Raw genomic sequence first — 27,739 nt, forward strand, 5'->3', positions numbered from 1 at the left:
ATCTGTTTTTACAGTGACGTTATTCCAACCAAACATTTATCAATACATAGTAGTTCTCTGGCTAGTAAAGAACGATTACATGAACACACATCTCTCACCATCAAAGGGACAGAGAGGTTATTTTTTTGGAGCTGCGGGCTGTTGATGGATCTCAGAGACGTTTCTGGAAGCTTCCATCACCGCTGCCTGCTTGCAATTCATCTTTAGGCAGAGTTTGAATCTTTCTTGGAAGGAGCTGGTGGTGATTGTGTACAGGATAGGGTTCAGGGCACTGTTAATGGGCAGAATGAAGATCACTACCCATAAGATGATTGTTCCTGCAGGAGGAGGCCACAAAGATTAGGCAACTGATAGTAATTGAATACGAGAAATTATGTAACCCCACATGTCTGCCAATACTAATACCTGTTATTTCCACTCTTAAGAGAGAAATGACTTTTAGGATGAATATCGGCATCCAACACATAGCATCTGTGAAAACGATGAAGAAGAATCTCTTAGCTATAGAGACCTCCTTGTTATAGATGCTCTGTCTTGCCGTTTTTGATGTTTTATGGACAGAATAGAACATGCTGGTGTAGGAGAAGACAATCATGATGAATGCAAAGAGATTCAAGCCTGAAAGACAAAATCAAGAATACACACACCTTCTTTGAAAGAAAAAACGGTGAGAAAAACTCTTGACTCAAAGACTGGGATCATTGGAACTCAGAAAATCTGAACTAACATCAGAACTATCATCAGAACTAACATCAGAACTATCAGCAGAACTAAGATCAGAACTTAGAATATCAGAACTAACATCAGAACTATCAACAAAATGTCATAACTAACATCAGAACTTAGAACATCAGAAGTATCACCAGAACTAAGATCAAAACCATCATTAGGACTTAGAACATCAGAACCATCATCAGATCTGAGATGATAAGATTTTGTATAGCAATTCCATGTCTGCTCAGACCAATCAAATATCTCCTCAATCTTTATTTCTAATATGATGAATCACTGTCATCAGGCTCATCACCAATGCTCCTCTTACCTAGAAATATTCCAGTCGAATAGCACCGTGCCCCTGGTTTCTCCTTCTCATCTGAGTGAAGTGGAAAACATACTCCATTTCGGCCGTAGTAATTCCCAAACGTCTGCTTGTCCCAGAAGGGAATGACTGCGATCATGAAGCCTAGGACCCAGATGAAGATGAGGTAGCAGAGCGTCTGTTTGCGTCCAGCTCTGTAGTTGTGGAAGGGGAAGACGATGCACAGGTACTTCTCCACAGTCATGTAGGTCAACAACATGACGGACACCTCTGTGGACAGCATGGCCAGGCAGCCAATGAGCTGACACTGCAGGCTCTCCATCCACATCTGGGCGTGTCTGTTGTACTGTCCGCAGTATTTTATGTCAAATGACCCGATGAAGAAAAGGTAAACTCCCATTAGGCAGTCAGCACCTAACACATGGACAAAATTAGAGAAATACTGTACTGTATATTCATACATTTACATTACTTTTTAGTAATTTAGCAGATGCCTTTATCCAAAGCTCCTTACAATAAGTGCAAGTTGTCTCAAGCAAGAGAATCAACTATACATCACAGTCATCATATGTAAAACTAGTACCACTATAACATAGCTTGCATATTTTCTTCCCGCAGGAAGTATATTCATACACTGTGCAATTACACACTGTGTGAACAAATGAACAGTAAGTTAAATACTAGATTATGAAAATGCATAATAAAACGCATACTATAATTATACTCACAGCAGAGGGATATAATGGCCATGGTGTGATGCTGGTTCTCGGATGCAATGCAGGACCGGAGGCAGATCACAAAGACATTGCCAAAGCAGATGATGAAGGCCACCACCCACACAAAGACACGAAGAATAATATTTGCCAGTAGATTCTCAAATGATGAAATCCCATCAGTGTTTGGCTTGCAGCTTCTCACAGTCGGAGAGTAGCCACAGTACTCAAACTTCTTAAAATATCTGTTTTCAAGAAGAAAACAACAATAATATCATTAACGCCCCGAACTATTTAGAACAAGCTGGCTTTGGTCCACATTCTAAAGTGTACAGTATACTGTAACATGAGGACAGTTTTAGTTTTGGTGATAGTGTATGCTTTCCTAAAAAGCCTGGTGAAATCCTTTGTAGAAAATAGCTACAGTGGTGGAAACCCATTTGAAATTAGTGGCGCCTCGCCACACATCAAACCAATCAAATATAGACTAGATTTTGTGTGTAGATCACACTTCTGACAAAACATAATTAATTGTTTCTTTACTTCCATTTTCTTCAATGTTCTCTGCAAAATAGTCCTACCCGGTTGGAAAAGAGTCAAGACATCTCACATAACAACACGCAATCATCTACAAGCATGTAGGTGAGGGTTCTTGGAATGTAACATCCAATGAAATTGCGAGCACATTCTCCCATCGCTCCGTCCAGGTTAAATCCAAGGCAGATTGGCTCATCTAAAATTCTCCAGACCTCCACAGGAGTCGTGAGAACAAAGCAATTTGGAGGGATGGCTACGTGAGACTAGTTGTCCACATACTTAAGCAATTAGACACTCCGCTTCGCATCAGGCAATAACAACACCCCTCAGCTGTGAGTTTATTCACGATAAAGCACGGACTCAAGTGCCTTATTGCTTTTATACAGTGGTTACAAAACAAAATGGAGAATTGTGACCAGAAAACAATGCAACGTATTTATTGCATATTATTGAGAAATTGTGGTGGTTTCTGCCCTGCGTTTAGAAATATAGTTCTCAAAAAGACCACTGTTGTAAAGGTAACGTGATAAACAAATCTTCGCAATTCGAATGTTATATATTACTGTACCCTATGGTAAAAAGGGAAAAAAACCGCATCATAGCTGTTACTTTATGAGGGAATAAAGCATGGCTTTAAACGTCTCTCTTGGCCAGCCACAATTCTTGTTTTGATCAACCCGTTGTATAAAAATAAACAGCATAATATACTCGTTTCGCTTGTATGCAACTCAATAGTCACTGGTTCATTATTTCTAGCTGAAGAAGCTTACAAGGCACTGCCACTAGTCATTATCAGAGCCCTGCATGTACTGTAAGCATAACACGCCATGAATGAATTACTTGTTGGCAAAGTAGGTGACAACATATCACTGTTGTTTGCTCATCATTATTTCCACATGTAATCATTTGCCTTGTGTAAAAAAGCTATTTTGCCCTCATCTTACTCTAGCGTCTTACTCTAGCTTAGTGGCACAAAACTAACACTTAAAAAGAGATATAACTCTAACTCTAAAGTAATTTTGAATGTGTTCTGTAATTGGGGCGGAAATTACAAACATTGGGATAAACAGGAATGTAATAGTGGATTGGAGAAGCAATGTAAAATTTAGCATAGGCATCAGCTAATTCAGGTATTGCTAAAGATGGTGGCAGTTTATTTATTGATTTATTAAGTATTCCTTTATGGTATAACATTCTAATGTGTCCACTGGATAGTAAAGTGTGATGTATGAAAACAAAACATATCATTATGGAAATCTCGCTTTTCAGAAAAGCATTATCGGAATAGTTCACCCAAATTTCAAAATCACATATTAGATTCCTGAAAGGAGTCTATAGATAGTCTATATATATTAGATACCCTGAAAGGAGTCTATGGACAAGAACAGACTTTAATTCACACTTTGGTTCTGTTTATCTGGGCAGTGGGCAGTGGGCACTGTCACTAAACACAACGGTTAGCAAAAACCAATGGGAAATCAATAATACCTAGCATGTTTGAAATTCTATGACCAAATCATCCCAAATTCTCTGAAAAGACACAATGAGATGATTTAAATAGCTTTGAGATAATGCGGGCATGAATTTCAAACACGCTAATTTAGGTAGCATTACCACTTACCATTATTTTTTGGTTAAAAATGCTTACCGTTAGCGTTTATTGACAGTGCCCAGGTAAGGAGAACCAAAGTGTGGATAGATGTCTGTCCATGTCCACAGACTCCATTCAGGGTAAGGAACCAAAGGTGATTTTGCATTTTAGGTGAACTATCCCGAACAACAAAATGTATGGGGCTAAACTAAAGTAAAGAAACACAAAATCTCCCATCTGAATCTGTTTTACAAGCAGATTATATGAATGGAAACAGATAATATGTACTCACATATGTGATAGGTTGTTAAGAGAGCGAAACATCCTAATGCTGATGTTCGGAATCTCAATTTCCTCCATACTCCTGAGGGGAAAAACACAGTTGTATTTATTTCCAATTCCCCAATGCGAGTTAACTATTTTCACTATCAGGTAAAAACGATTACTTACAGTGATTGCAAATTGACAAATCTGTCAAACTGATCATCATAGATATGAGTTATTGGGTTACTTGAAATGTTCCTGAAACAAGAGCGTAACACATCAATACAGAGCAGCTTACAATATTATTACAGTATGGCTTTGATTCATTGCCCCCCCTCTCATCTCATCTGCGACCAAATCAATGGATGCCTCATATCGTATTGCACCCCCATCCCCGTCCCCTTCCATAAATCACGGCCCTGAAGTAATAACAGTAAGTGTATCTTGAGTATATGCTCAAAGGTAAGACTCCTCTTTTAATCCATATGTGGTCTTTTATTAAGCAAAAATCTGAGTGAAAAATCCACTATACTGTAAGTGCTGTTTTAAGTACATCCTTCAAAACAGTGGTTGTTCAAATTGTGATTTCATATACTCACAGCTGCTTTAGGCTTTGAAGATTTTGAAATAAAGATGGGGATATTTCCTCAATTTTGTTTACAGATAGGTCCCTGTAATGACATGGCTCATGAAATAAATCCAAATATTTTCAACAAATATTTTATCATCTCTAAAATAGGGCAATCTGATCATCACATTGAAAAAACATCGACCTTATCATGCTTCATCTATAAATACAGCAGCAACATCATGGCCTATGTAGGGTCTCTCTGTTAGCTTAAGCTAAAGTTGACTCACAGGTCTATCAGGCTTTGCATTCCATCAAATGTCCCCTCTTCAATGGTCTGTACTCTATTTCTGCGAAGAGCCCTGCAAAACAGATTTTTCTATGAGTGATCGTAACCATTATTGAACAGCGCAACCTCAGGGTCCTCAGGTCCTCTGGCACTGGCCTTAATATTCCAAAGCCAAGGACTAAGGGCCATGGAACAGCCTGCCTGAGAACCTGAGGGGGGTCGGACCTGTGGACATTCTTCAAAAACATCTTAAAACATACCTTTTTAGCCTTGATTTAACTTTGGGTGCTTGTTAGTCTTTTAGTCATTCAGTTCTTTTAGCTCATCAGTGTTGACCATGCATTAGTCTCTACAGTTCTCTACAGTTCTCTACGGTCCTCACTTGTTCCTTGCTCCCATGGCTGACATACTTTTATTATCCTGTGTGTTTTTGTCTCGTTGTCTTTTTATTTTCTCTCTCAATTTTTACTTATTTTTCCTGTACAGCTGATTGTATTGCATTGTATGAACAGTGCCCTGCATAAGTCATGGGACAGTGAAGCATTTTTTCTTCTTTTAGCTCTATATTCCAAAAATGTGGATTTGAAATCACACAACTGCTGTCACTGTAACTGCCATCAGAAGTTACAGTACATCGTAAATTGTAGCTACACAGGCCCAAACCATAACACCTCTTCACCATGTTTCACAGATGAGGTGGTATGCTGTAAATCTTGCGCAGATCCTTTTTTCTCCAAACTTTCCACTTGCAATCACTCTGGTACGTTATAATATTCATCCACAAGATCATTTTCCAGACCTCTGCATGCTTTTTAGGTACTTTTTTAGCAAACCATAACCTGACCAACCTTTTTGAGGATAACTTGTGGTTTGCACCTTGTAATGAAGCCTCTGTAGTTCGGCTGGTGACATATTCTGCGAAAGGTAGTCTCTGACACATTCACGCCTACCTCCTGGTAAGTATTCCTGATCTGTGGGACAGTTGTTTTGGGGGTTTTCTTAATCATGGTGAGCATTCTTCGGTCATCCACTGTAGAAGTCTTCCTTGGCCTACCAGCCCATTTGCGATTGCTGAGCTCACCAGCTTTTCTTTTTGTCAAAACAGTTATGTGACGGAAGATGTGACGGAACACTTACCAGAAACACCTGTCAAGCCAATTGTCCCATCACTTTTGGTGCCCTGAGATAGGGGGAGTATGTATAAAAAGGGTTGTCATTTCTAAATGGTGAAACCAATATGTACCCAAAGCTGAGAATTTCTACTTTAACCTCATAGTAACCTCATTGTTGTTTGATTTCAAATGTAAACTTTTGGAGTATAGAACCAAAAGAATAAAAAATGCTTCACTGTCCCATTACTTACGCAGGGCACTGTAAATCAAGTTTGATTTGATTTGATTTGCTTAGACCACCGATATTACTTTAAAACTACTACAATAGTTTACCTTACTATCAATCACTGCTTGTAAGCTTGTTACTGTACCCTGCGGCCAATTCTAATGATAGTTTAGCTTACCCAAGAACAGGGATGAATCAGGAGAACTGGCATTTCTATTAAGGAATTAGGTATACTGTACACAATCTAAAACAAATGCCTCCCTTGGATGTGAATACATGTCAAATGCTATTGGTGTTACCTGTCTCATGTAATTTGATTTATTGATTTCACTCGCCCTTAGCCAAAATAACTTGTGCTCTGCCTCAATAATCTACTTTTGTTCGCATCAGAGAATACATCCACAACCACTCAGGGGTCGATGTGTCAAAGGCAATGAGAGAGCTTATACTTCACAATTATTTGAAATTGACATTTTTTTCCCCTGACTTCTCTCATCATCAGACATGGCCTTAGAAGCAATCACCAGTGATAGAAACTGTCTACTTCATCTGTGGCGGCTCCAGTGAGACACCTTGGACTGAATCTGATTCCCAACTGCACAGGAGTTGAGATGCTTTAGCATCATCTCCACTTACCATTCTGAGTGATCTACACCAGGAGAGCCATGGGGTTGTTATTGGGAAAACTCATGTCTTCTTTTTTTTTAATTAACAGAGCAGAGCTTAACAAATATCTTCTGTCATTACATTAAACTTCATGATGCCGATGTGATGCAGAATGTAATTACAAATGCAATTAGAGGCACACATACATTTACCGTACCAATGGCTAAGTGAATCTGGCCCATCAACACAAACTAATAACCTAAAAGGAATTCTATGCCAGTGATATGGCATATAAAGTATTACAAAATATCATAGAATATTGCAATGGTCTACAAAGGACATGAGGAATGAAATGATTGTTTTAAGCAAAACTCACAATACTGTCAGAGTGGTGCACTCTTGAAAGCTGGAACCCCAAAGGGATGAGATCCTGTTTCCCTCCATTTCTCTGTGAAAAAGATGTGTCAGATCTCTGTGGCAGTTACTCTACGATATCACCCCCCTCGTTGCAAGTAATTGGTGCTGTCTTGTGTCCCCAACATCGTCACTGTCCAACCGTCTCACTTATCTTGCACTATGTCACTTATTGTCTTGTCCTACCTCATTGCACTACTGCGTATTTGTATTACTTGTATTATTTGTATTGTATGCTGCATTGTCAAGGAACCGAGCCCAAGAATTTTACTCCCTGCACTCGTGTATGAGACGTAACAAATAAACTTGAACTTGAACTGGAAATGCCTATTGGTGCTTTTATAAGGAAATATTATGTGTCAGGGAACAGATATCATTATTGTTGTTAATTGTTATTATCACAAACAACATACTGTAAATACTGCAGAGTTATAATGGCAAACAACATAACAAATGATAGGCATCCTTATGAGAAAACATTTCTGACAACAAATCCTCACTGGCTACTGTATATAGTTTTCTCTGGTTAGATTGTTACTTACAGCCAGTTTAATCTTGGCATTTCCAGGCAGAGTGATTTCTTGGGGATGTATTCTAATGAATTGTTCAGCAAAGACCTATAGCCAAATCAGATTTGATTTAAACACACAAGCACAAACACACACACACGCACACACACGCACGCACGCACGCCACGCCACGCCACGCCACGCCACGCACGCACGCACGCACGCACACACACACGCACGCACGCACAGGCACACACACACACACACACACACACACAAAGGACAATTGTTTAAAGATGTGACCGTTAATTTAACTGTTAAAGTGATAAGTGGTCTGTAAGTGATACTTACAGAAAAAATAATGATTTGAGCCCTTCAAACAATTTCTGCCTCAGGGATACTATTCTATTTTCGTCGAGAATCCTAAAAGCAGAGGAAATGAAAGGGTAATTGTCCTTTGCACTGAACATATTATAGCTGAAATGAAAGATTAGTACAGTGCAAACTACATCTACAAGTGTGGTTGTGTTATCATCCATGAGAGGGTAAATTGTAAATAAATAAAACAGATACATCTAGTGAGGCATCAATCATCTTTAACTCCTTTAGTGCCACGGGTGAATAAAGTTGTCCAAATTGTCAACATTCTAGAGTGCCAAAGGTGACTTCATTCATCGAAAATGCATACATTATGATGCTTCATTTTGTGGCCAATCAAAGTACTGTTGCTAGGTAAACACCACATAGAACACTTCTGGCACTCTAGGTGGTGAGTGTTCCGGAACTCTTTGGCAGTTGGTGAGCTAAGCTGACTGAAAACATCCCCCCCATCACGTCACTTACAGCCACTCCAGGTTCCAAAGGTCCCTGAAAATGCCAGCCTTCAACGAGGTAATTTGATTCTGACTGAGAAACCTTATCACAGCATGACAGTATTACAGGGAGAAAAAACAACAGACTTCAAAGCATATGATGGCATCACTTTAAAGATGAAACGCCTGATATATATATTAATGTGGGACAACATACAGCAAATTTACATTATTGATTCTCCAGGGACACACATGTTCATACGTACACAATTAGACACATTCCAGATATTGAGCACTTATATCTAGAGATAGCACTCCAAAATGATCAATTATAGTATATTGGCAAAGATAGTGATCTAGGATCTATCCCTCTGACATTATTCCTGACTACAATACATGTTAATCTTGGATGACTTAGATTAACTGTGGGTTTTACATACTGCATGTACCTCAGGTCAGAATGTGGTTCCTATACCCCCAGTACTTACAGCCTCTTTAGTGAGTAGAGTCCTGAGAATGCCCGCTTGGAGACGGTTGCAATCTTGTTGTTTTCCAGGTGTCTGTACAGTACAATAGTAACATATAGGGTTTGAAAGACCACTGGTATATCATGGGATATGAACATCACAGAAATATACATAGAAAAATCTAAACCTAAATCATTTGTGTTTCAAAAGGTCGGTGGTGATGAGGTTCTTTGGGTGAGCACTATGGGTGTCTAGAAAGACGCTATACAGTTATAAATCTAATCAATTATTATTATTATTATTAATAATAATAATAATAATAATGATAATAATAATAATGATATAATAATAATAATAATAATAATAATAATAATTTCATAATTAAATACTTCTCCACAACAGGAATAAGCAGGAATGCATTGTCTTTTCATATAAATAAAAATAAAATGAAATAAAAAACACCTTCACAATCAGGTGGTGAGCAGACATAGATGACCTATAGGCCAACCTCAAATGTGTGTGTTATTTGTTGTCCTGTTTTTTCTTTTGTTTCCTTTTTGTCTGACTGCTTGCTCTCAATAGTCAGACAATCTGTCCTCTTCTCGATTCCTCCGTCCTCAATACCTCCGTGACCCGAAAACCAAAGACTTTAGGCATATTTAATTAATTAATATGTAAGCATATCAATTATCCAACAGGTGGATTCCTCCCTGTCCTGGCCTCCTCAAGGAGATGCCCCGCTGAAGGGTAGAAGCTTGTGTGGGAGACTTAGACACGTCTACATATCTACAGATTAACCAAAAGGAACTGCGCTTCTTCTTCTTTTGTGATTGCCTCCATGTGAGTGACAGCGTGTCAGCCACCACCAGAGGGTAGAGATACAGATAGCAGATTAGTGTTAAGGTCAGAGCTAACAAAACCCAGGCGGGAACACAAGTCAGGACACAAATATAAAATAATATGGTATTTAATGAGGTAATAGCAGGGAACGGGAAAAGCAGGGTGAAATGGCAAACGGGGTAGGGCAGGCAGGCAGGTAGGCAGGTAAGGCAGGCAGGCAGGCAGGCAGGCAGACAGACAGACAGGGCACGTAGGGCAGGTTGGGCAGGCAGGGCAGGTAGACTAGGCAGGCAGGGCAGGCGGGTAGTGCGGGCAGGCAGGCAGGCTGACAGGCGGACAGGCAGGCAGGAGGATAACCGGGTCGAGGTCCTGAAGCATAAAGAGATAATGATCAGACTGCGTACTAAGACACTAGGACTTTAGAATCAAAACGACAATCAAACTTGGAAACGACAAACAACGATCTGGCGAAGTGTGGATGGGAAGCCGGGGTTTAAATACAGCGAGGTGATGAGCAGATGACCAACAGGTGAGCAGAACGAGCAGGAGGAGATGATGAGTGACAGGGAACCGGAGCCTGGCCACGCCCACACACAACACAACCAGACAGACAAAGACAGACAGGAGAGAGGGAGGCACTGGCACAGACTAGGACGAAGTGGAGGGCGTGACAATTAGATAAACAAAAATGTATCGCATTATTTATTTTTTTATATCGGAACCCAGTGAGATTGCATTATTTTTACATTTCTAGCATTAGAAGAGCTTGAACCTAAGGCTCTACTGGGGAATTGGAGGCAAACGTGCATTAACGAGGGGTGGAGACCTGTAACGTGCTTGCCACACTCCCAACCAGTCAACAGACAACTCAGAAGGGAACAGCCAACCGTTTTCACAGATACCCATGTGGGTGGTGCTCTAACAACCGAATTCCAGGAAAAATTAAACCACTTCAGCAATGCACATTTTCCAAAATAAGTCTTGTTGGCTAAATTGATGGGCTAACACTCACTAATTAGCTTTTTTCAAGAGTAACGAAAAGGGAGAGGGGGTTGTGGTTTTCAAGACATCACTTCTACTCAAAGCCAATCAAAATGTGACCTCCAGCAGCCAGCGCTCCATTCAGACAGAATGGACTAATAACAGTGTGAGCGTGACGTATTTCCATTCATCTTTCTATATGTGCTTGACCACAAAATTAAGAGACTTAAAACAAAGTAAGGGGGAAAAACGTAAAGTCTGCAAAAAAGATCAAAGACATCTTTGACATTCTTGTAGGCCTATTTCACATAATAACATGGCGACATTGTATTTACAGCGTAAAGCCAGAGACAGAAAGGTCAACGGAAGTACTCTCACTCACAATCTCTCCAGGTGTCTGTATCTGATGAACTGGTCTGGCAGGAGATATTCTATCTGGTTGCTGTTCAGCTCTCTGAAGAAGACAAGTCTGTTAGATATCATCATGACATCATGTCATCGTAGCACCATTGAATTACACCATGAATGATTGAGACATCCTGGCATTTTGGTATCAAGGACATGCTGTCATGTTGATGTCAGAACAATGACCAGCATGCCTTGAAAAAGGCAGAATCTGAAACATCAGGGCTGCCTTAATATTGAATTTAATCTATCTCTTCATTTAATGTCAGAACAATTAATAATTTAAATATCTAGCCGTGCTAAGACCGATCACTTTGGTCCAAGAGGCATTCAGTACTCACAGAGCTGTTACATTGGAAGACACAGGAGGGACATGAAGGAGACCCCTCTTGTTACAATTTACCCTTCTGCTTCTACAGAAACACTCCTCTGGGACCACATCCAGCACTGCAACACAGTGCAGTAGACAGACAATCACAAACACACACACACACACACACACACACACACACACACACACACACACACACACACACACACACACACAGCAGCACGCACACACACACACACACACACACACACACACACACACACACACACACACACACACACACACACACACACACACACACACACATTAAATCAAACCTCCAGTAGTAATGTATGATAAGCAATATCTTTGCTCCACATTGCCACGTTCATTTCATTACATGGTATATTCATGAGCCTCTGAGTGCAACGTAGGTTTCAAGGTAGGTTTCAATGTAGGTTTCATCATGTTGAGACTAGAAGGTATTTCTCATATCTGTGAAGATTCAAATTCTAGGTTTCCTATAATGCTTTATTAGGGTTGATGTAGGCCTACATACAGTATGTTTAGTTTAGCTTCAGAACTAGACATCGTACATAAATAGAACTTGAAATGAAGTCGAAACTCACAACATTCCTTGGACTGTTCAACATTTGTCTTCATAAAGGCATCAAAGAGGTGTGGCCATCCACTATTATCCACTGTAGGGGAGGACAATGGAGGAAAGTTATTTGCATATTATTGGCATCTCATTAAAAATAATCTTGGTTTTCTTTCATTTACGCTTAATTTAGCCTTGTCAACATGTTGGGTCGGCAGGGATTGCACTTGGTTTGACAGGGATTGGCTACATACATGCATGCACGCACCCCCCCCCCCCCCCCCCCCACGCCATTTTAAAGACCCTAACCATCTGTTACCCTTCTGGTAATGCTGTGGTTGAAGACTCACCACAGTTCTCCTCATCAGCTCCATTAGCACAGTCCTGGACACCATTGCAGTGGCGTAGCTGGGGCAAGCACACAGACAGGTTTCCACAGGGGAACTGACCCAGTGGGCACACATCAGAGCTGGAGTAGACCCTGTCTGCTGATGATGATTCTAAAAGGGAACACTAGGACATCTCTGATTCAATCCAAAAAATGTACAATCCCAGAGTTTGACCTATTTTAGAAAAAATCTATGGATAGATGAACGTTGAACAAAAATAATAAAAACAAAGGCATTCAAAAACATCAAACCAAAACCAAAGAATAGCCCAATGATCTGGCATGGCCTGCAGTAGTGTAGCCCGATACTGCAAGTGAGCCTAAAGTACAGTCATATTTGATTTGGAGATCAAAGCTTTTACAAATAATGAATGAATGATTAATGGGATTTCAATTGGTCAGATGAATCTTTTGTGATACCAGAAAGACAGGATCAAACCAATCACTTTCAGTTCCTGGAAATCATAATAATGCTGAAGGAGGATATGTGTGTGTGTGTGTGTGTGTGTGTGTGTGTGTGTGTGTGCATGCATATTTTTTACGTATTAGATCGTTTTGTTCATCTCCAGATGTCTGAGTTCGTGATGCTGCTGGGTCACATGACTGATGGAAACTATTCTGCAGAACTCTGGCTTATCTGCCACCACTCGTGTGACCTCACAGCCTCAAGACTTTGCACAGGTGAGCAGAGCAGGGATGGAGGCGGAGCAGCTGTCGGATCGGGATGAACGGTTTTCATGTAAATCATCACAACAGTTAGTCATTTTGAATGTGCATCCCAAAAAAACGTTGTACACTGTATGTACTGTGACCGTGGTTATTTGCACAACTATTCTACTAACTGTAACTTTTCAGATACACAAGAACACCATCACTTGATAATCGATTGGATCATGTTACACATCATTTCAGCTGATAATGTATTTTTTGAAAGGCTTCATGTCCATTCGGTTTAAAGAACTGGCTCAATTTATTGCTTCAATTCAGTGTCATCCATGTTTGAAATTCATATTCATGGCATGTTTGAAATTCAACACACGATCAATGTCTAGCCCTTCAAATGGTGGGGATAATTTCTTGATTGTAGTTTATTACTCTAGCGAAAGGGATTTGAGACCTGATTATGGTCACTCCCAAAGCATAACTCTTACTGTAAATGGTACATTCTACAAGTGATTTTATTCTGTGTGGTCTCCATTTAAAATATTTGAAATTAAGCCATTTGTAAAATGTTTTTTTATTTTTTTATTGTATTTATTTATTAATGGATTCATCCTTTATTTAACTAGAGAAGTCACATTGAGATGTACATCTCTTTACAAGTGAGCCGTGGCCAAGCAGGCAGCACACACACAGTTACGCAGACATAAAAGACACAACACAGCTTACAACATATACATAAAAAAAAAAGGTCATATCATTTCTCGAAAACATACCAGACAAGGCATTCAATTTTTGCTAAATGTTTTACACTCTGCAATCACCAAATTGTACAACAATATTGTTCTGCAACCAACAACAGCAAAAACATTGACCATGTACAAGCCAAAGCAAACAGATTTAGGATATTGATTTGCATAATATTCAAACATTGCTGCCAATGCTTTTCTTACACAAGTGCCTGCTTGTTTTAACACTACCCTGGTGTACTAGGTAACCACTGATGTACCAATGGTTTTGTTATGATATTCTGATAAGTAATTCATATTGTATTGGTCAGGATATACCTGATTTGTCCAGTTTTTGTGTGAGGCACTGATAATACCCCCCCCCCCCCCCCCCCCCATAGCCTAATTTTTTCATGCCCTCACTGTAACTAAAGCTTGTCATGAAAAGAAAGATTAGACTCAGTCACTGTGTGTCTGAGTTAAGTTAGATGAGTTACAATTGAAAACAATGCTTTATCCCTTACTGTAGGACAGTAAATGGTCTCACGGTGAATGCAAAAGTGTGAGACGAATCATGAATTTGTGAGCATAGAGGTGTTCCAGTGGTGACCAGTATCTGTTCTAAAAACAAGTGTACTGTACGCAGACGCATCAATTATGGGCGACTTTTGAATCGATACCCTTCACGGTATGTCTATTGTTGTTGTGTTAAGTACTGTCAGCACTCATGCAATAACCATGGTGATGAGAAAACTCACCACTTACATTGAGAATCTTGATTAAACCTTGATGTTGAAAAGCACCATTTTGTGAGAGATTGTTATCCGAAAGTCTAATTCAGTATGGCAGTGCCCCCATTATACTCAGGAGGGAAATTCATACATGATTTAGTACAGACATTCACAAGTTCGACCATCAGTATGCGTAATTAGCTTCAATGACAATCAATACCATCCAATCACAGCATGTGAATCACCTTTTCCTAATGAGAATGAAGTGCAGATGACTCATAGAAGCAGGGTAATCATTGGTTGTGGAATGACTGAATCATTCTCTATGCACAAAATTAAATGGCTTACCTATGACTGCTGTCAGAGAAAGATAAGAGAGGATGCATAGATGTTGCATGATAGGAGCCGTAACGAGGTACATTTCTAGTGCTGTTTAATCCTGATCCTAGGAGATTGCAAGCGAGGTTCCACTACACTGACTCTCCACCAGCGTTTGCCTGTCACATACATCCACTTGCACTTGTGCGCACACACACAAAAACACATCCCTTGTCTCTCTCTCTCTCTCTCTCTCTCTCTCTCTCTCTCTCTCTCTCACACACACACACACACACACACACACTTTCACTCTCTTTCTCTCTCTCTGTCTCTCTCTCTCTCTCTCTCTCTCTTTCTCTCTCTCTCTTTCTCTCTCTCTCTCTCACACACACACACACACACACACACACACACACACACACACACACACACACACACACACACACACACACACACACACACACACACACAATATTTTCTGATCCAAATTGCCAATGTGTCAAACAAGAAAGTATCCTGCCTCAGCATTATTATTTAGTTGCTGATCCTTTGTTTCAACTGAAATTATATTTAATTCAAGTTGATCACAAAGTCTTAATTTTTCAGGAATTATGTTTTTGGGCCCTCAAATAAGTAAAGCACAGGGCTAGAGGCTTTCTCTGGTATTCCTCAAACACTGCCCTCTGTAGTGAGTGCTGTATATTGCACCGTATTTGTACAAAAAATATGTTACAGAGCTATATTACGTAGTTTCTACGTAATCATTCATCGACAAGGAAGCTCGCTAACACACACTAGCCAAATACACAGATAGCGAGACAATTTCGATTCATTTTCTTTGTAGATTATAGTAAGTATGCCGAAGGTCGTTTCACGAAGTGTTGTTTGTTCAGACACCCGAGATCGAGAGGAATATGATGACGGAGAGAAGCCTCTTCACGTGTTTTATTGTCTGTGTGGGCAAATGGTTTTGGTCCTGGGTAAGTACCTAGCAACTTAGCAATGCGTAATCATTTCAAAGTGTATGTGATTGCGCGCATCGTGTGTGTTTGATACCGTTCAATGTGGAATCTGAACGCTCCACTCCATTCCAGCAACTACAACTACTCCGCAGTGTCAGAAGTCAAGGTGGTATTTGAGGTTTAACAGCCAATAACCCAGACATGAGAAAGCTTTCAATGATTCCTTACTGTGTACTATTCGTATGTGTGTGTTAGGAGAGAGCGAGTGTATGTTTGTGTGTGGTTGATGTGCAGAGAGTTAGTGCAAATAGTTTTAGGTGCAGGTGGGCAGCTAGAGTTAGTTGTTTAAAAGTCTTATGGCCTGAAGGTAGAAACTGTCTCGCAACTGTCTGGCAGAAATGTAAACCACAAAAACAAGACAATCGAGGTCGAAGACTTTTTTGTAGGCAAAAGCGCTTAGTGGAGACCGAGGCATATAGTCGTACGAATTTGGGAATAATATTTTGAAAAATCAATGCAAATCTGTAAGAAGCAAGAACTGATCAACTGATCAAATAAGCACTACACGTTCCGGTGACTTTTCAGTCTGGCTACGAATGCAACTGTAGGAGTGTAGCCCTCTGTAGTAGGCATATAGCCTTTATCAATATGAAAACCAGAGTTGTGTAACCTACGTTTATAGCCAGTCGCATTTATAACCAAAGAATTTGGCTGTGCAAATATTTTGTCTTTAAATAAAGTGTGTTTGAAATAAAGCCGTCTTATATCAATAGTTTGTTCAATAGTAGCCTAATGGCGCTCAAATATTGAAGGTGAACCATAGCACTACAGAAGATGATTGCACCAAGAGAAAAGTCCTCCCTGTGCACAAAGGGGACACAATACTGTAAAACACAGACAACCAGAGTGTCTTAGTAAAAAAGTTTATGAATAAACGTTTTGCTTCATTCTATCACTCTCCTTTTATAGAGGGGCTCTACGTCATTCGTGGGGGACAACATGTTTACTGTACACTTGTTATTACAGACTGTCAGCTGGAGAAGCTGCCGATGCGGCCCCGGGACACAGCGAGGGTGATAGACGCAGCCAAACACGCACATAAGTTCTGTAATGTAGAAGATGATGAGACTGCTTACATTAAAAGGTACTGAAATAAAGCAGCCCTCCAATCAATGTGCTATTGATATAGTTGCAACGGCAACCCGAGTTTGCCACACACTTGGGTTGCATACAAATACATAGACGAAAACAGAAAAACACACCGCAGTGTGTGGTAATACCTCTCTACTCGAGGTAATAAAAACCTGCTTCAAGATATCCTACATGTTTATTGTGTTGTTCTTTCTTGCAGAAAATTCTACTCACCAGAAAATATTTTTGATCTGTTTTACCCTGTGGCTGAGGTGTAATCCGATTGCCGGCTCATGCAAGCGCACCCTTTCCTCTTGTCGCATATTGAGGGCAAGGCATGTGCTGGCATTAGCCAGGACCAGTAATACACCACTGCAACAGGAAACTGATGAAACATCTCTTCAAACATCTCTTCTTGTGACTTCATTTTAACTTTCCACAATAAGGAACAACACAACAAACCCGCATCAACATATTTTACTTGTTTTTATTACCTCTAGAGTATAGAGTGCAGCGGTGTGTTTTTCTGTTTTCGTCTATGTATTTGTGTGCAACCCGAGTGTGTTGCAGACTCGGGTTGCTGTCGCAACTACTAAGGATACTTTATTCAAGTGCTCCTTGGAAATTCATAAACTCTGACTGGGAAATTGGTGTTACTAGAGATGTGACTGAACGCAGCACTAGAAATCATCACAGGTTTTACTGATAAGCCTCCAAAACCAATAATCCAAAATGTTATTACTTAGTTTTCTATTCCCATCCAAATGTGTTGGCAAAGGGCTGTGTTGAATTAGGCTACTTAATTTGGGTTGGCAAGTGTCTTTCTAAAAATAGGAAAAGCAGACCTAACTGAATTGACTTATTAATGTGTTTCTTTTTTCGTTATAGACCAGAGGGAATTGAGAGGCAGTATCGCAAGAAATGTGGAAAGTAAGTTTGGATATTGATTTCTGGGTGTTTTTGTTCTCACAGAGAATCAGCAGTACTCTTCAAACAGGAACATAGGCATTTGTCTTACAACTGAAGTACATTTGCATTTCGAGAAATATAGGACAGTGCTTAGCTTTTTTTTCTTCTTTTGGGTTGTCATCTTTAACACAATCATTGAAAAAGCTCACTTGGAAATTAATATATGTATATAATGTGTGTGTGAAGTGTATTCTTCTCTCCAGCTGTTGTGTGGCCCTCATCTAAAACCTTTTTGACAGCGTTTATCTGGACCACTTTGAGACTTGTCTATTCTTAACAGAAGATCTTGACCTTTTAGTTGTTCTGCATCAACAGGTGTGGCCTACTTCTCTTCTATCAACATCAAATGAAGAACACCCCTGTTATGTTCATCGTTGATGGATCTGTTTGCAAATTTGGTCAATTTGGGAACACAAGTGTCTACAGTCAGAAGCCAGAGGCTCCCAAAAAAGTCAGGGTATGTGACACATTGCCTCAGACTTTCAGTTTTTCAGTAATGCTGATTATTTGGCGCTATTGCATTAAAATATGCATTGTAAATGAAGACATTGTTTATGTTGCAATTGCAGTATCGTGGTATGACAGTCATGCAGTCACAAATGATCCTATGATAGTAAATAGTCTCCTGCATTCTCTCTGCTTGCTTCGTCCTTCAGTGTTACACATTCAGATGAACATGTTGCTTTGATTTAGTTGTGCCCTTTGCTGTACCCTACCAGGTAATGATGACGAAGCGGACCAAAGACATGGGCAAATTCAGCTCTGTGACTGTGTCTACCATTGATGAGGAGGAAGATGAAATTGAGGCGGTAGGTGTTATATTCATGGTTTTCTATTTTACATGCAACCATACTAGGCCATCCATTGAGTTGGTTGTCATTCCTCTGAAGTTGGGAGAACTCAAGTCTTGGGATCGACTTAATTATCCACAATCAAAGGAACAACAATTACAAAAGAAGCAGAGAAACCTTTGTGTGCATCAGTGTAAAGTGCTTATCTCTGGTTGTGCTGTGGTTGGTTGGTTAAAGATGATTGGAGAAGGTCAATCTCTTTTGGTCAATGTTCCTATTGACATAACATTACCGCATGACAGCCAGAATAACCTTGTGGTTCTCTACTGTTGCAGAATAACTAATAAATAGTCATACATGTCCAACGTTTTTAAATAGTAGATCAATGTATTTATTTGACAGAAAGCAAGAACATCTGGTATGAAAGAAAGTGCAAGTTTATAAACGTGAAAGTTACACACTCCCTCCAAATGCGCTCGCTTTGGGAGGAGGAGATGGAGACAGTTTGATAGACAGATGGATTAAGGTCGCAAAACAATTGTGTATATATACACACAAGTATTGGAAAGAGGAAGCATTTTGTCTTCTTTTAGCTCTATACTCCAACAGTTTGGATTTGAAATCAAACAATTACTACAGGGTCAAAGTAGAGAATCTCAGCTTTAATTGTGTTGCGATTCTCTACTTTGACCCTATATATATATAAATACTCAGACCAGCCCCTCTGGCATCAACAACCATGCCACGTTCAAAGTCACTGAAATCACCTTTCTTCCCCATTCTGATACTCGGTTTGAACTTCAGCAGGTCGTCTTGACCATGTCTACATGCCTAAATGCATTGAGTTGCTGCCATGTGATTGGCTGATTAGATATTTGCGTTACCGAGCAGTTGAACAGGTGTACCTAAAGTGGCCTGTGTGTGTGTGTGTGTGTGTGTGTGTATATAGATATGGAAAAACATAAGAATGCAGAGACAGTGAATATGATATACATTTTGCCATAGCACTAAAGTGAAAAAATGTGGGTTCTTACGTTTCCTTGTTAGTCACCACAGATAATTGTTTAAAAATACAAGCTTTGTTATGCTCTATACTGTATGTATTTAATTTTTTGTCCTTGACTAAGTGGTGTCAGACAGAAATCAAATTGCTGCAACTTGCAGAGTGACATTAATCTATCATCGTCATCGTCAGCCTGTTAATTGGATGCAATTCATTTTCTCACCTCTACAATGATTTATATTACAGGTTATGAATATATGAATAACACAGAGATTATATTTTTTGGGGGGGGGTTATTTTTTATTTCACACAGAGAGAAATTGCTGACTCGTATGCCCAGAATGCTAAAGTGATCGAGAAGCAGTTGGAAAGAAAAGGGATGAGCAAGAAGAGACTCCAAGAGCTGGTAAGGATGTTTCTCCTATCAGGTGGTGGAGCGCTGCTACATGGATGCACTCATGAACTGAGGTGCTCTCGAGTCGAGAGAGAAAAGGTTTTTGCTAATAAAACAGTCTCTGAGAATGACAGTCCTACTTTATGAGTTTTATTTTGTCATATTTATTGTACTGCGCACTTCTCTTCTGGTCATGTTACTTACTTCCATATTGATATCTGTCCACAGGCTGAACTGGAAGAGGTAAAGAAGGCCAAGATGAAAGGCACCCTCATTGATAATCAGTTTAAGTAGAGAGATGTGGATCTGTGATGAGAGGACGGTTGTACTGTACATATTGTTTTTTGTAATCAAACTTTCATAGGGTGTTCTCTGTGACCCATTTGAAATCAATAATGAAGCATTTTTGCTACCTTTTTGTACAATTTCGGCAGCACGTTATTTTATGGTACAGAAATGACCAGGTAAATTACATGAACAGATGTTATTTACAACAATAACCTACACTATGTTTTTTTTGGGGGGGGGGGTTTGGAATTTACTTACACAAGCACCACTGCACTGTTGCCAGTACCCATTGTTACTACATAATAACCTTGTAAATATTCGGTCAATACCAATTTGAAACAGTGCTGTAAAAATAAAATGGAACCACACATTTCTTGTAATGTTAATTTTTAATTAAACGTGGAGCCCAATGGCTATTTGTGTGTTTTCTTCCTGTTATTTTAGCTGTTTAGATCATTTCCAAGTACTTATTGAAGTATGTATGGGCACTGTAGCAGACAAAGTGGTATTTATACTGTAACAGTAGAGGTCACCCCGCCTCTTATTTTGGTAAACAGCTGAGGGGTGGTGCTGGAGAAATGTAACCACTCTCAAATTCAGCTGCACTATGGATGCAATGACTGACCCTCCATGAAATCCAAATTATAGTTTCAGTCATGATTTATGACACATGATATCATATAATGTCATTCCCTTCTATATGGTGACCTGTATGACTGGGAGCAGGGGCATGGGTGTGTGTGGGGGGGGATATGGGTCATGACTCATGACCCATAAGCTTATATTTTGGGTTCTGATGTGGTAAGACAACTAAGCACATAAGGCATTTCTAAATTATATCCTTTAAGATTCAATGCACATTGCTAATTTAAAAGTCCAAAAATGGATGTACCAATCCCAGATTTCCCCTTTTAACAGAGAATTAGGGTTGCTGCTCTGCTGTGTACATTTGATGGTCCCTGTGCTTTGCGTGATCGTCGATAGTTCCAACTGACAAATACCTTTGCCTTCATAAGGTGGAGTGCACAAGCACATCCCTCCCGAGACGGACATATTGATTTTCCTGCAAATGTCTTGTCGGTCCATTAAAGCTCACAAGATATTTCCTTATCGATCAAATGTTATTAAAAGCCCAGTGGTTCTGATCTTGTATGAAAGCATCAGAGAAGAATGAATGAAGTTCACTGCACAAAGACTCAAGGTGTTACAAAACAGTATGCTGTAGTCCCTACTCCCTACACTTGTATGCACTTCTTACAGCCCTGTCCTCTCTGTGCCATCCTTCAGCAGCAGAGGCAATCAGGAACAGACCTCCTGTCATATAAAATACTATTCAAGTGTGTTTCACACAATCAAATACATGTTGTTTATTTGACTGTGCACGAGAGAAAAGTGGTGGCACATGTACACATTGCCAGATCATAGCATTGAATATAAGGTCTTAGTAATTCATCTTACTGAGGATCAACAACAATGCAACTGAGGTGAACCTGTAGGTGGTTTCCAGACATGTCTATTAATGAGCATAAGGCTGATAAAAACCATACTCCCTAGGGCTTAGGCAGGTTTCTACCAAACCTATTGCATGCATTTTAAGTAACTTCTCTGCGTGAGAGGAAACGGCCCTTGTTGAGTGGCCATTGTTGTAGGAAAAGGTTATCCTTATTCCAGCTGGGCTAGACCATTTTAAATAGCAATGAGGATATGAGGCTCAGAGGAAACCACTCATGCACAGGTAATGAGAGCAGAGGCGGCCACTGAAACAGGAACATCTCCGGGGGATTAGTCTAAATTACAACACTACACTAGCTATTGTATTATTAATCAGGGTTTTACACTACAAAAACGGATATCTAAACAAGCCTAAATATCTTGGATCAACGCAATAAATCTATTATTTCTTCTGGTGAGATTAATTATTGTATCTAGCATTTTGTGCACAAGATTATTCAGCTTGTTTTAAGTGAACTGGTCTTGAGTTCACGCCATCTTAGATATAATGTCTAATTCTAGGGAATTTATGACATAAAACGAGCACCATGATGCAAAAAAAATCAGTTTGACAGCAGTATTTCGATTTACAATGTGTTGGGAAAGAAGGACAATGCACTCTGTCGAAAGAACTTCACTTGCAGATTAGTTTGTAACACAGTGACCACTACTGTGTCCATTATGAGGGCAACGGTGGAAGATCTAAACAAGAGGTGACTGCAATGGCAAAGCAATGAGTGGAGTATTATCCAACGCTTCATGACAGTTCTGTTCATTGTGATGCTTGGGTGAGTGGCTGTAATTATGTAAATATCTGTAGACTTAACATTAATTTTGTCATTGGAACAATCTGGTATTTTCTGGTTACCTCATCACATTATTTGGATAGGCTAAGTGGGATTTGGGGAAGAAGTGTCAGATAGAGTTGCTTTGTATTTCTGTTTATTAAACAAATCAATATTATGGCTTGTCTCAGTGCTAATGAAGTGAGCCCAGGACACCCACACTCCTCAGCAAAAGAAAAGACGCATTGTCTTTGCATCAGGAGACACGACCTGCGAAGAAACAACTGAAGATTCATGGGACATTGATTCCAGCGCTTCCACAATCATCCTGGAATGGTCTCCCTTGAGATGCAGCACCCCAGACATTCAAGAGGAATAGCAGGATTGTGGTACAGTTGGTAAGTATATGAACATTAATTGACAGCCGATGGATGGATGAATTTATTTGTTAAAAAATGTAAGTAACCGTTTTATAAAAGCAATAAGGCCCTTGAGACACTTGTGGTATGTGGGATATATAACCTTGGCTAGGGATGTTCCAGGCACCCTGCTGGTATACAGTGCCTATAGAAAGTCATCATACCCCTTTGAAATAGTTACTATATTTATATTTCTTGGGTGTAATGTGACAAAAGGTAAAGATTTCACAGGGTATGATGAATTTCTATAGGCACTGTATATCCCACATACCATGGCCTCACAGGCCTTATTGCTTTACTGTGTTATCTTATCTTTATTATCTAAGACATCTACAAGAAACCAACGCTGAGCGAGGTTGCAGTCATTCATCTCCTTGACCTGGAGTTTGAAGCACGGAGGGCGTTCATCAATTCTAATACCATGAAAGGACAGGACAGACCTGCAAAGGCCCTGGAAGCAAAATAACTGGATCATATAAGTCAACGGTTAAAGTTACTTGATAATTGACATTTAAATGGCATGTTTGATCATGTTTAGCTGTCAAGTCCTTAACAGAATTTTTTTGTGTGTGGTGGTGGTCATGGATGAGTTACAGCGACAACCTGAACTATATCAGTCAAATGAAGAGCCGATGGAACACTTTCTGCGCCAAAGCCCAGTTTTATGGTGTGATGAAGAAACTCATGAAACCACCAATGACAATGGATGAAGGTAAGCTCTGACATGGCTTTATTCCTCATAATCCATTTATACAGTGCATTTGGAAAATATTCAGACCCCTTCACTTTTTACACATTTTGTTATGTTACAGCCTTATTCTAAAATGGATTCAATTAATTTTTTTCCTCATCAATCTACACACAATACCCCATAATGACGAAGCGAAAACAGGTTTTTAGAAATGTTTGCTGATTTATTAAAAATAAAAAAACGAATATTTTCTGTCAGTGGGATTTTTATGTCTGTCGGAGTCTTCTCTGTCTGTGGGATTCTTTCTTCTCTGTCTGTGGGTGTCTTTATCTGTTTGTGGGAGTCTTATGTCTGTGGGATTCTTTCTTATCTGTCTGTGGGAGTTTTATTTGTCTGTCTGTGGGAGTCTTCCATATCTGTCTGTGGGAGTTTTTCTCATCTGTCTGTGGGTATCTTTCTTCTCTGTCTGTGGGAGTCTTTCTTCTGTCTGTGGGAGTCTTATCTGTCTGTGGTAGTCTTTCTTATCCGTCTGTGGGAGTCTTCCTTATCTGTCTGTGGGAGTCTTTCTTATCTATCTGTGGGAGTCCATCGAAGAAGGACATTTTGTAAGATCAGCCTGGGAAGGGAGAAATTATTCTTGTCACATTGTGTGCAGTAATCATTCAAATAGAACAGTAAAGAGTTGAGCCGTGCTCAAGTGTGTTATTGCTTTTATACATTATACGCAATTATACTCGTTTTGAGGATTATACAGCTAGCTAGCAACAATCCAGACTAAACGTTAAGTCAGCCCTCTCGTGTTATTGCTTAAGAATAACACAAGCACTTATTTGTTTTTGTTGACTATGTTAGAGTAGACGTGATGATACTCATGCCAAAAATACTCATCAGCTCACATGTCTGCTGTATTTGTTAGAATCCTATCTGCAATGTTATGAACATTTTGCCTACTGAATACAGCCCTGGTATTCTTGCCCTGTTTTAAATAAAGTTGATGCATGGCATCCTGTGTTTGATTCATAGCTTTCTGCAAGTGGTCTTATATCTAGTAAAAAAGGGTTAGGTTTAGGGTAATCTTTGTCTTAAATTGAGCAAGGGCTTCTTAATTTTTAGCTTTATTTTGAGAGATTTACTCTAAAATTAAGACACACACACACAGAAGCACTGAAATTAGAATAATTCACTACTTTTAAGTTATTCTGTTATATTATTGTGCAACTTCACTGAATTACCAATGCTTATATCTAGCCAAAGCTGCTTTAATATAAGATTTCAAACCAAGATAAATTTGCTAACATCATTGGCAGATAATTCTGCTTATTTCAAACATGTTTTCTTAAATTGAGTGCTTTTTTCTCATTTTGGAAGTGGGATTTTTTTGCAGTGTATGCATTTCATCATCCTCCGGTTTTGATTAGCCATTGCAACTTTTTATTAAATAGCTGTACAAATCTATTCAGGAGGGAAGAACATGAAGATAATTGATTGTGATGACTGAGTTTGAGTGTGGAGGAACAAAACACCTAAAGTGACCTCACATTTTAGTTATTAAAAAAAGTGGCAATGTCTTCTGCTGTCCCTCTGACAGGTGTGAAGTAAACTGTGTTAGAATCTATCAACTGATCACCAGGACACATCCTTGTGCCACATCATTCTCTAAAACCTTGAAAATGTACAGGGCCTTCAGGAAGTATTCAGACCCCTTGATGTTTTCCACATTTTGTTGTGTTATAGACTCAATTTAAAATAGATTAAATTAAAAGAATATGCCATCAATCCACACACAATAATACCCCAGAATGACAAAGCGAAAACATGTCTTTGGAAATTTCAGTAAATTTGTTCAAATTGAAATACAGAAATACCATACAATACAAAATGTGGAAAAAGTGAAGGGTCTGAATACTTTCTGAAGGCACTGTACATGAAACCCACTGAAGTAGACCTACAGTAACTGACATGTCAATGATGAGGCTAATTTTGTGTAATCGTCAGATTTCAAAGTCAAGAGCCTTCAAAGACTGATTCCTGTATAGAACTTGTGTGGAAGTAAAATTGTTCATCAAATAGCTTATTAGCAAATAGATTTCCCCATGCATTGCATGTCTTGATTCAGTTGACAGTGACGTGGCAAGTACAAATGAACAATGTCCATGAGCAGGATTGCCATCTGGTGGAGAGCAGAAGTACATCCCTGTCCAAATTGACCGGCGCTGCTATTGTGACATCTGATTGCGCACTCCATTGCTGAAGTAGAGGCGTTTCAGTGTTTTTCTGAACTGCATTGGGTTCACTTCTACACCAATGCACTTTGACGTACGTATGCTTACACCTCCCATGCACTTCCCTCATCTCACTTTGTGCCGGTTTTGAAGCTCCTAATATTGAAGACACACCTTGCATTTGTGATTAGTCAAGTTCAAATTATGACACATGACTTTCTCAGTTGTGTTCACTCTAGGTCACAATTGAAGTGATATTTGTCCAGGCGTAATGCAGGATATGATCGCCTGGGTGCAACGTTAAGCAACATGTAGAAGCATGTTTTTCAACATCACTGAAGGAAATGTTACTTAATGTAATGATTTCCTCAGACAAACATCAACATTTAGCAAGATTTTAGCACCCTTATTATCTAGGCCTACATACGAACAACACTTAGTTTCCCCCTGCCCCAACCCTAACCCCAACCCTAACCCTAACCCTAACCCAACCCTCCCCTAAAAGGAAAATTGTAATTTTTAATTCCACCCTCCACCCTTCAATTGAGCTGTGATGTCTCACCTAGTTCCTGGAACTCTAAATTCTCAGAGCCTGCAACAGATTCCAAGCCAAAAATGAATCTTTTTGCTAAAAGTGTGATTATGTTGATTAATGATTGTCTGTCACGTCTGACACTACGTCACCCAATAGTGCCTTTTGTAAGGTTATTTATAGATGAATATTGTTTTTCGCCAGCCATTCCTGAACCCCAGGCCAAGTCAGACACAATGGGGTAATACCAAAACAGATGTTCTATTGCTTTAGTTTCCTCATTACAAAATCTGCATAGTGGCGATTGTTCAAGCGTTATTTTGGTTGCAATGGTTATTTTATACAGTATTTTAAATTGAAAAAAGTGTAGTGATGAGTCAGTTGTTGTTTTATATATTGATTTATAAACCAGTTGCCATGGGATAGGAAGGTGAAATACCTGTTCCCAGTATTCTTGCATCCTGTAAGTGCTTTCGATCTTAAATGAAACTGGTATACTGCTCTATTTATACTAATCTTTTTCAGCCATTTTTGATTTCTAATGTGAGGCAGACAAACTAAATCCTTCTACAAAAGAGTGCAAAAAAAACCAACACTTTTTTTGCACTAGTGTATTATACTATTAATTCTGTGTCTTGAATTATCCCAGCAACATGAGTTTAAGCATTCAAGGAAGAATAAATATCTGTCGTGTTCAATACTTACAAGCTATGTTAAAATTGATCCGTGTATGATAGACAGACTGAAGAGGAAGAAGCACAGTTACAAACGTAATTTTGTATTTTTTTGCATACATTCCTGATATTACCACCAGATGCGCTGCCTATATATATATGCTATCTTTCTCTTGTAAGTTACAGTCATTTTATTTTAATTTTTAAAAAATATTTGTACATGAGAAATACCACTTGGTGGCAGTATAATGCCATATTTGTAGTTCATCAATGATTAC

At 39.4% G+C, this 27,739-nt stretch overlaps 2 protein-coding genes across 2 annotated transcripts; one reads left to right on the plus strand and one right to left on the minus strand.

Moving 5' to 3' along the window:
• Positions 1–117: 117 nt before the first annotated feature.
• Positions 118–15,188, minus strand: rxfp2l (relaxin family peptide receptor 2, like; the record flags this gene model as incomplete). Its single annotated transcript, XM_083665309.1, has 18 exons — positions 118–317; positions 406–618; positions 1,043–1,453; positions 1,768–1,997; positions 4,173–4,244; positions 4,331–4,402; positions 4,744–4,815; positions 5,003–5,074; positions 7,322–7,393; positions 7,902–7,976; positions 8,220–8,291; positions 8,712–8,783; positions 9,169–9,240; positions 11,351–11,422; positions 11,715–11,820; positions 12,313–12,384; positions 12,635–12,784; positions 15,140–15,188. The coding sequence occupies 18 exons, from the start codon at positions 15,186–15,188 to the stop codon at positions 118–120; spliced, it is 2,154 nt and encodes a 717-aa protein (XP_083521435.1).
• Positions 15,189–15,884: 696 nt separating this feature from the next.
• On the plus strand, positions 15,885–21,063 carry steep1 (STING1 ER exit protein 1). Its single transcript, XM_083685966.1, has 7 exons — positions 15,885–16,089; positions 17,098–17,215; positions 18,091–18,132; positions 18,487–18,628; positions 18,891–18,980; positions 20,279–20,371; positions 20,588–21,063. Exons 1-7 carry the CDS (start codon positions 15,966–15,968, stop codon positions 20,651–20,653), a joined length of 675 nt encoding a protein of 224 aa, XP_083542092.1. The 5' UTR covers positions 15,885–15,965; the 3' UTR covers positions 20,654–21,063.
• The last annotated feature ends 6,676 nt before the right edge of the window (positions 21,064–27,739 follow it).

This window comes from Argentina silus (assembly GCF_951799395.1).
Source record: "Argentina silus genome assembly, chromosome: 2".
Lineage (NCBI taxonomy): Eukaryota > Metazoa > Chordata > Actinopteri > Argentiniformes > Argentinidae > Argentina > Argentina silus.

Coding starts and splice junctions, on each gene's coding strand:
- steep1 (XM_083685966.1), top strand. CDS start 15,966: ATGCCGAAGGTCGTTTCACGAAGTGTTGTTTGTTCAGACACCCGAGAT. Junction 17,216..18,090: donor GAGACTGCTTACATTAAAAG/GTACTGAAATAA, acceptor TTTTCGTTATAG/ACCAGAGGGAATTGAGAGGC. Junction 18,629..18,890: donor AGGCTCCCAAAAAAGTCAGG/GTATGTGACACA, acceptor GTACCCTACCAG/GTAATGATGACGAAGCGGAC.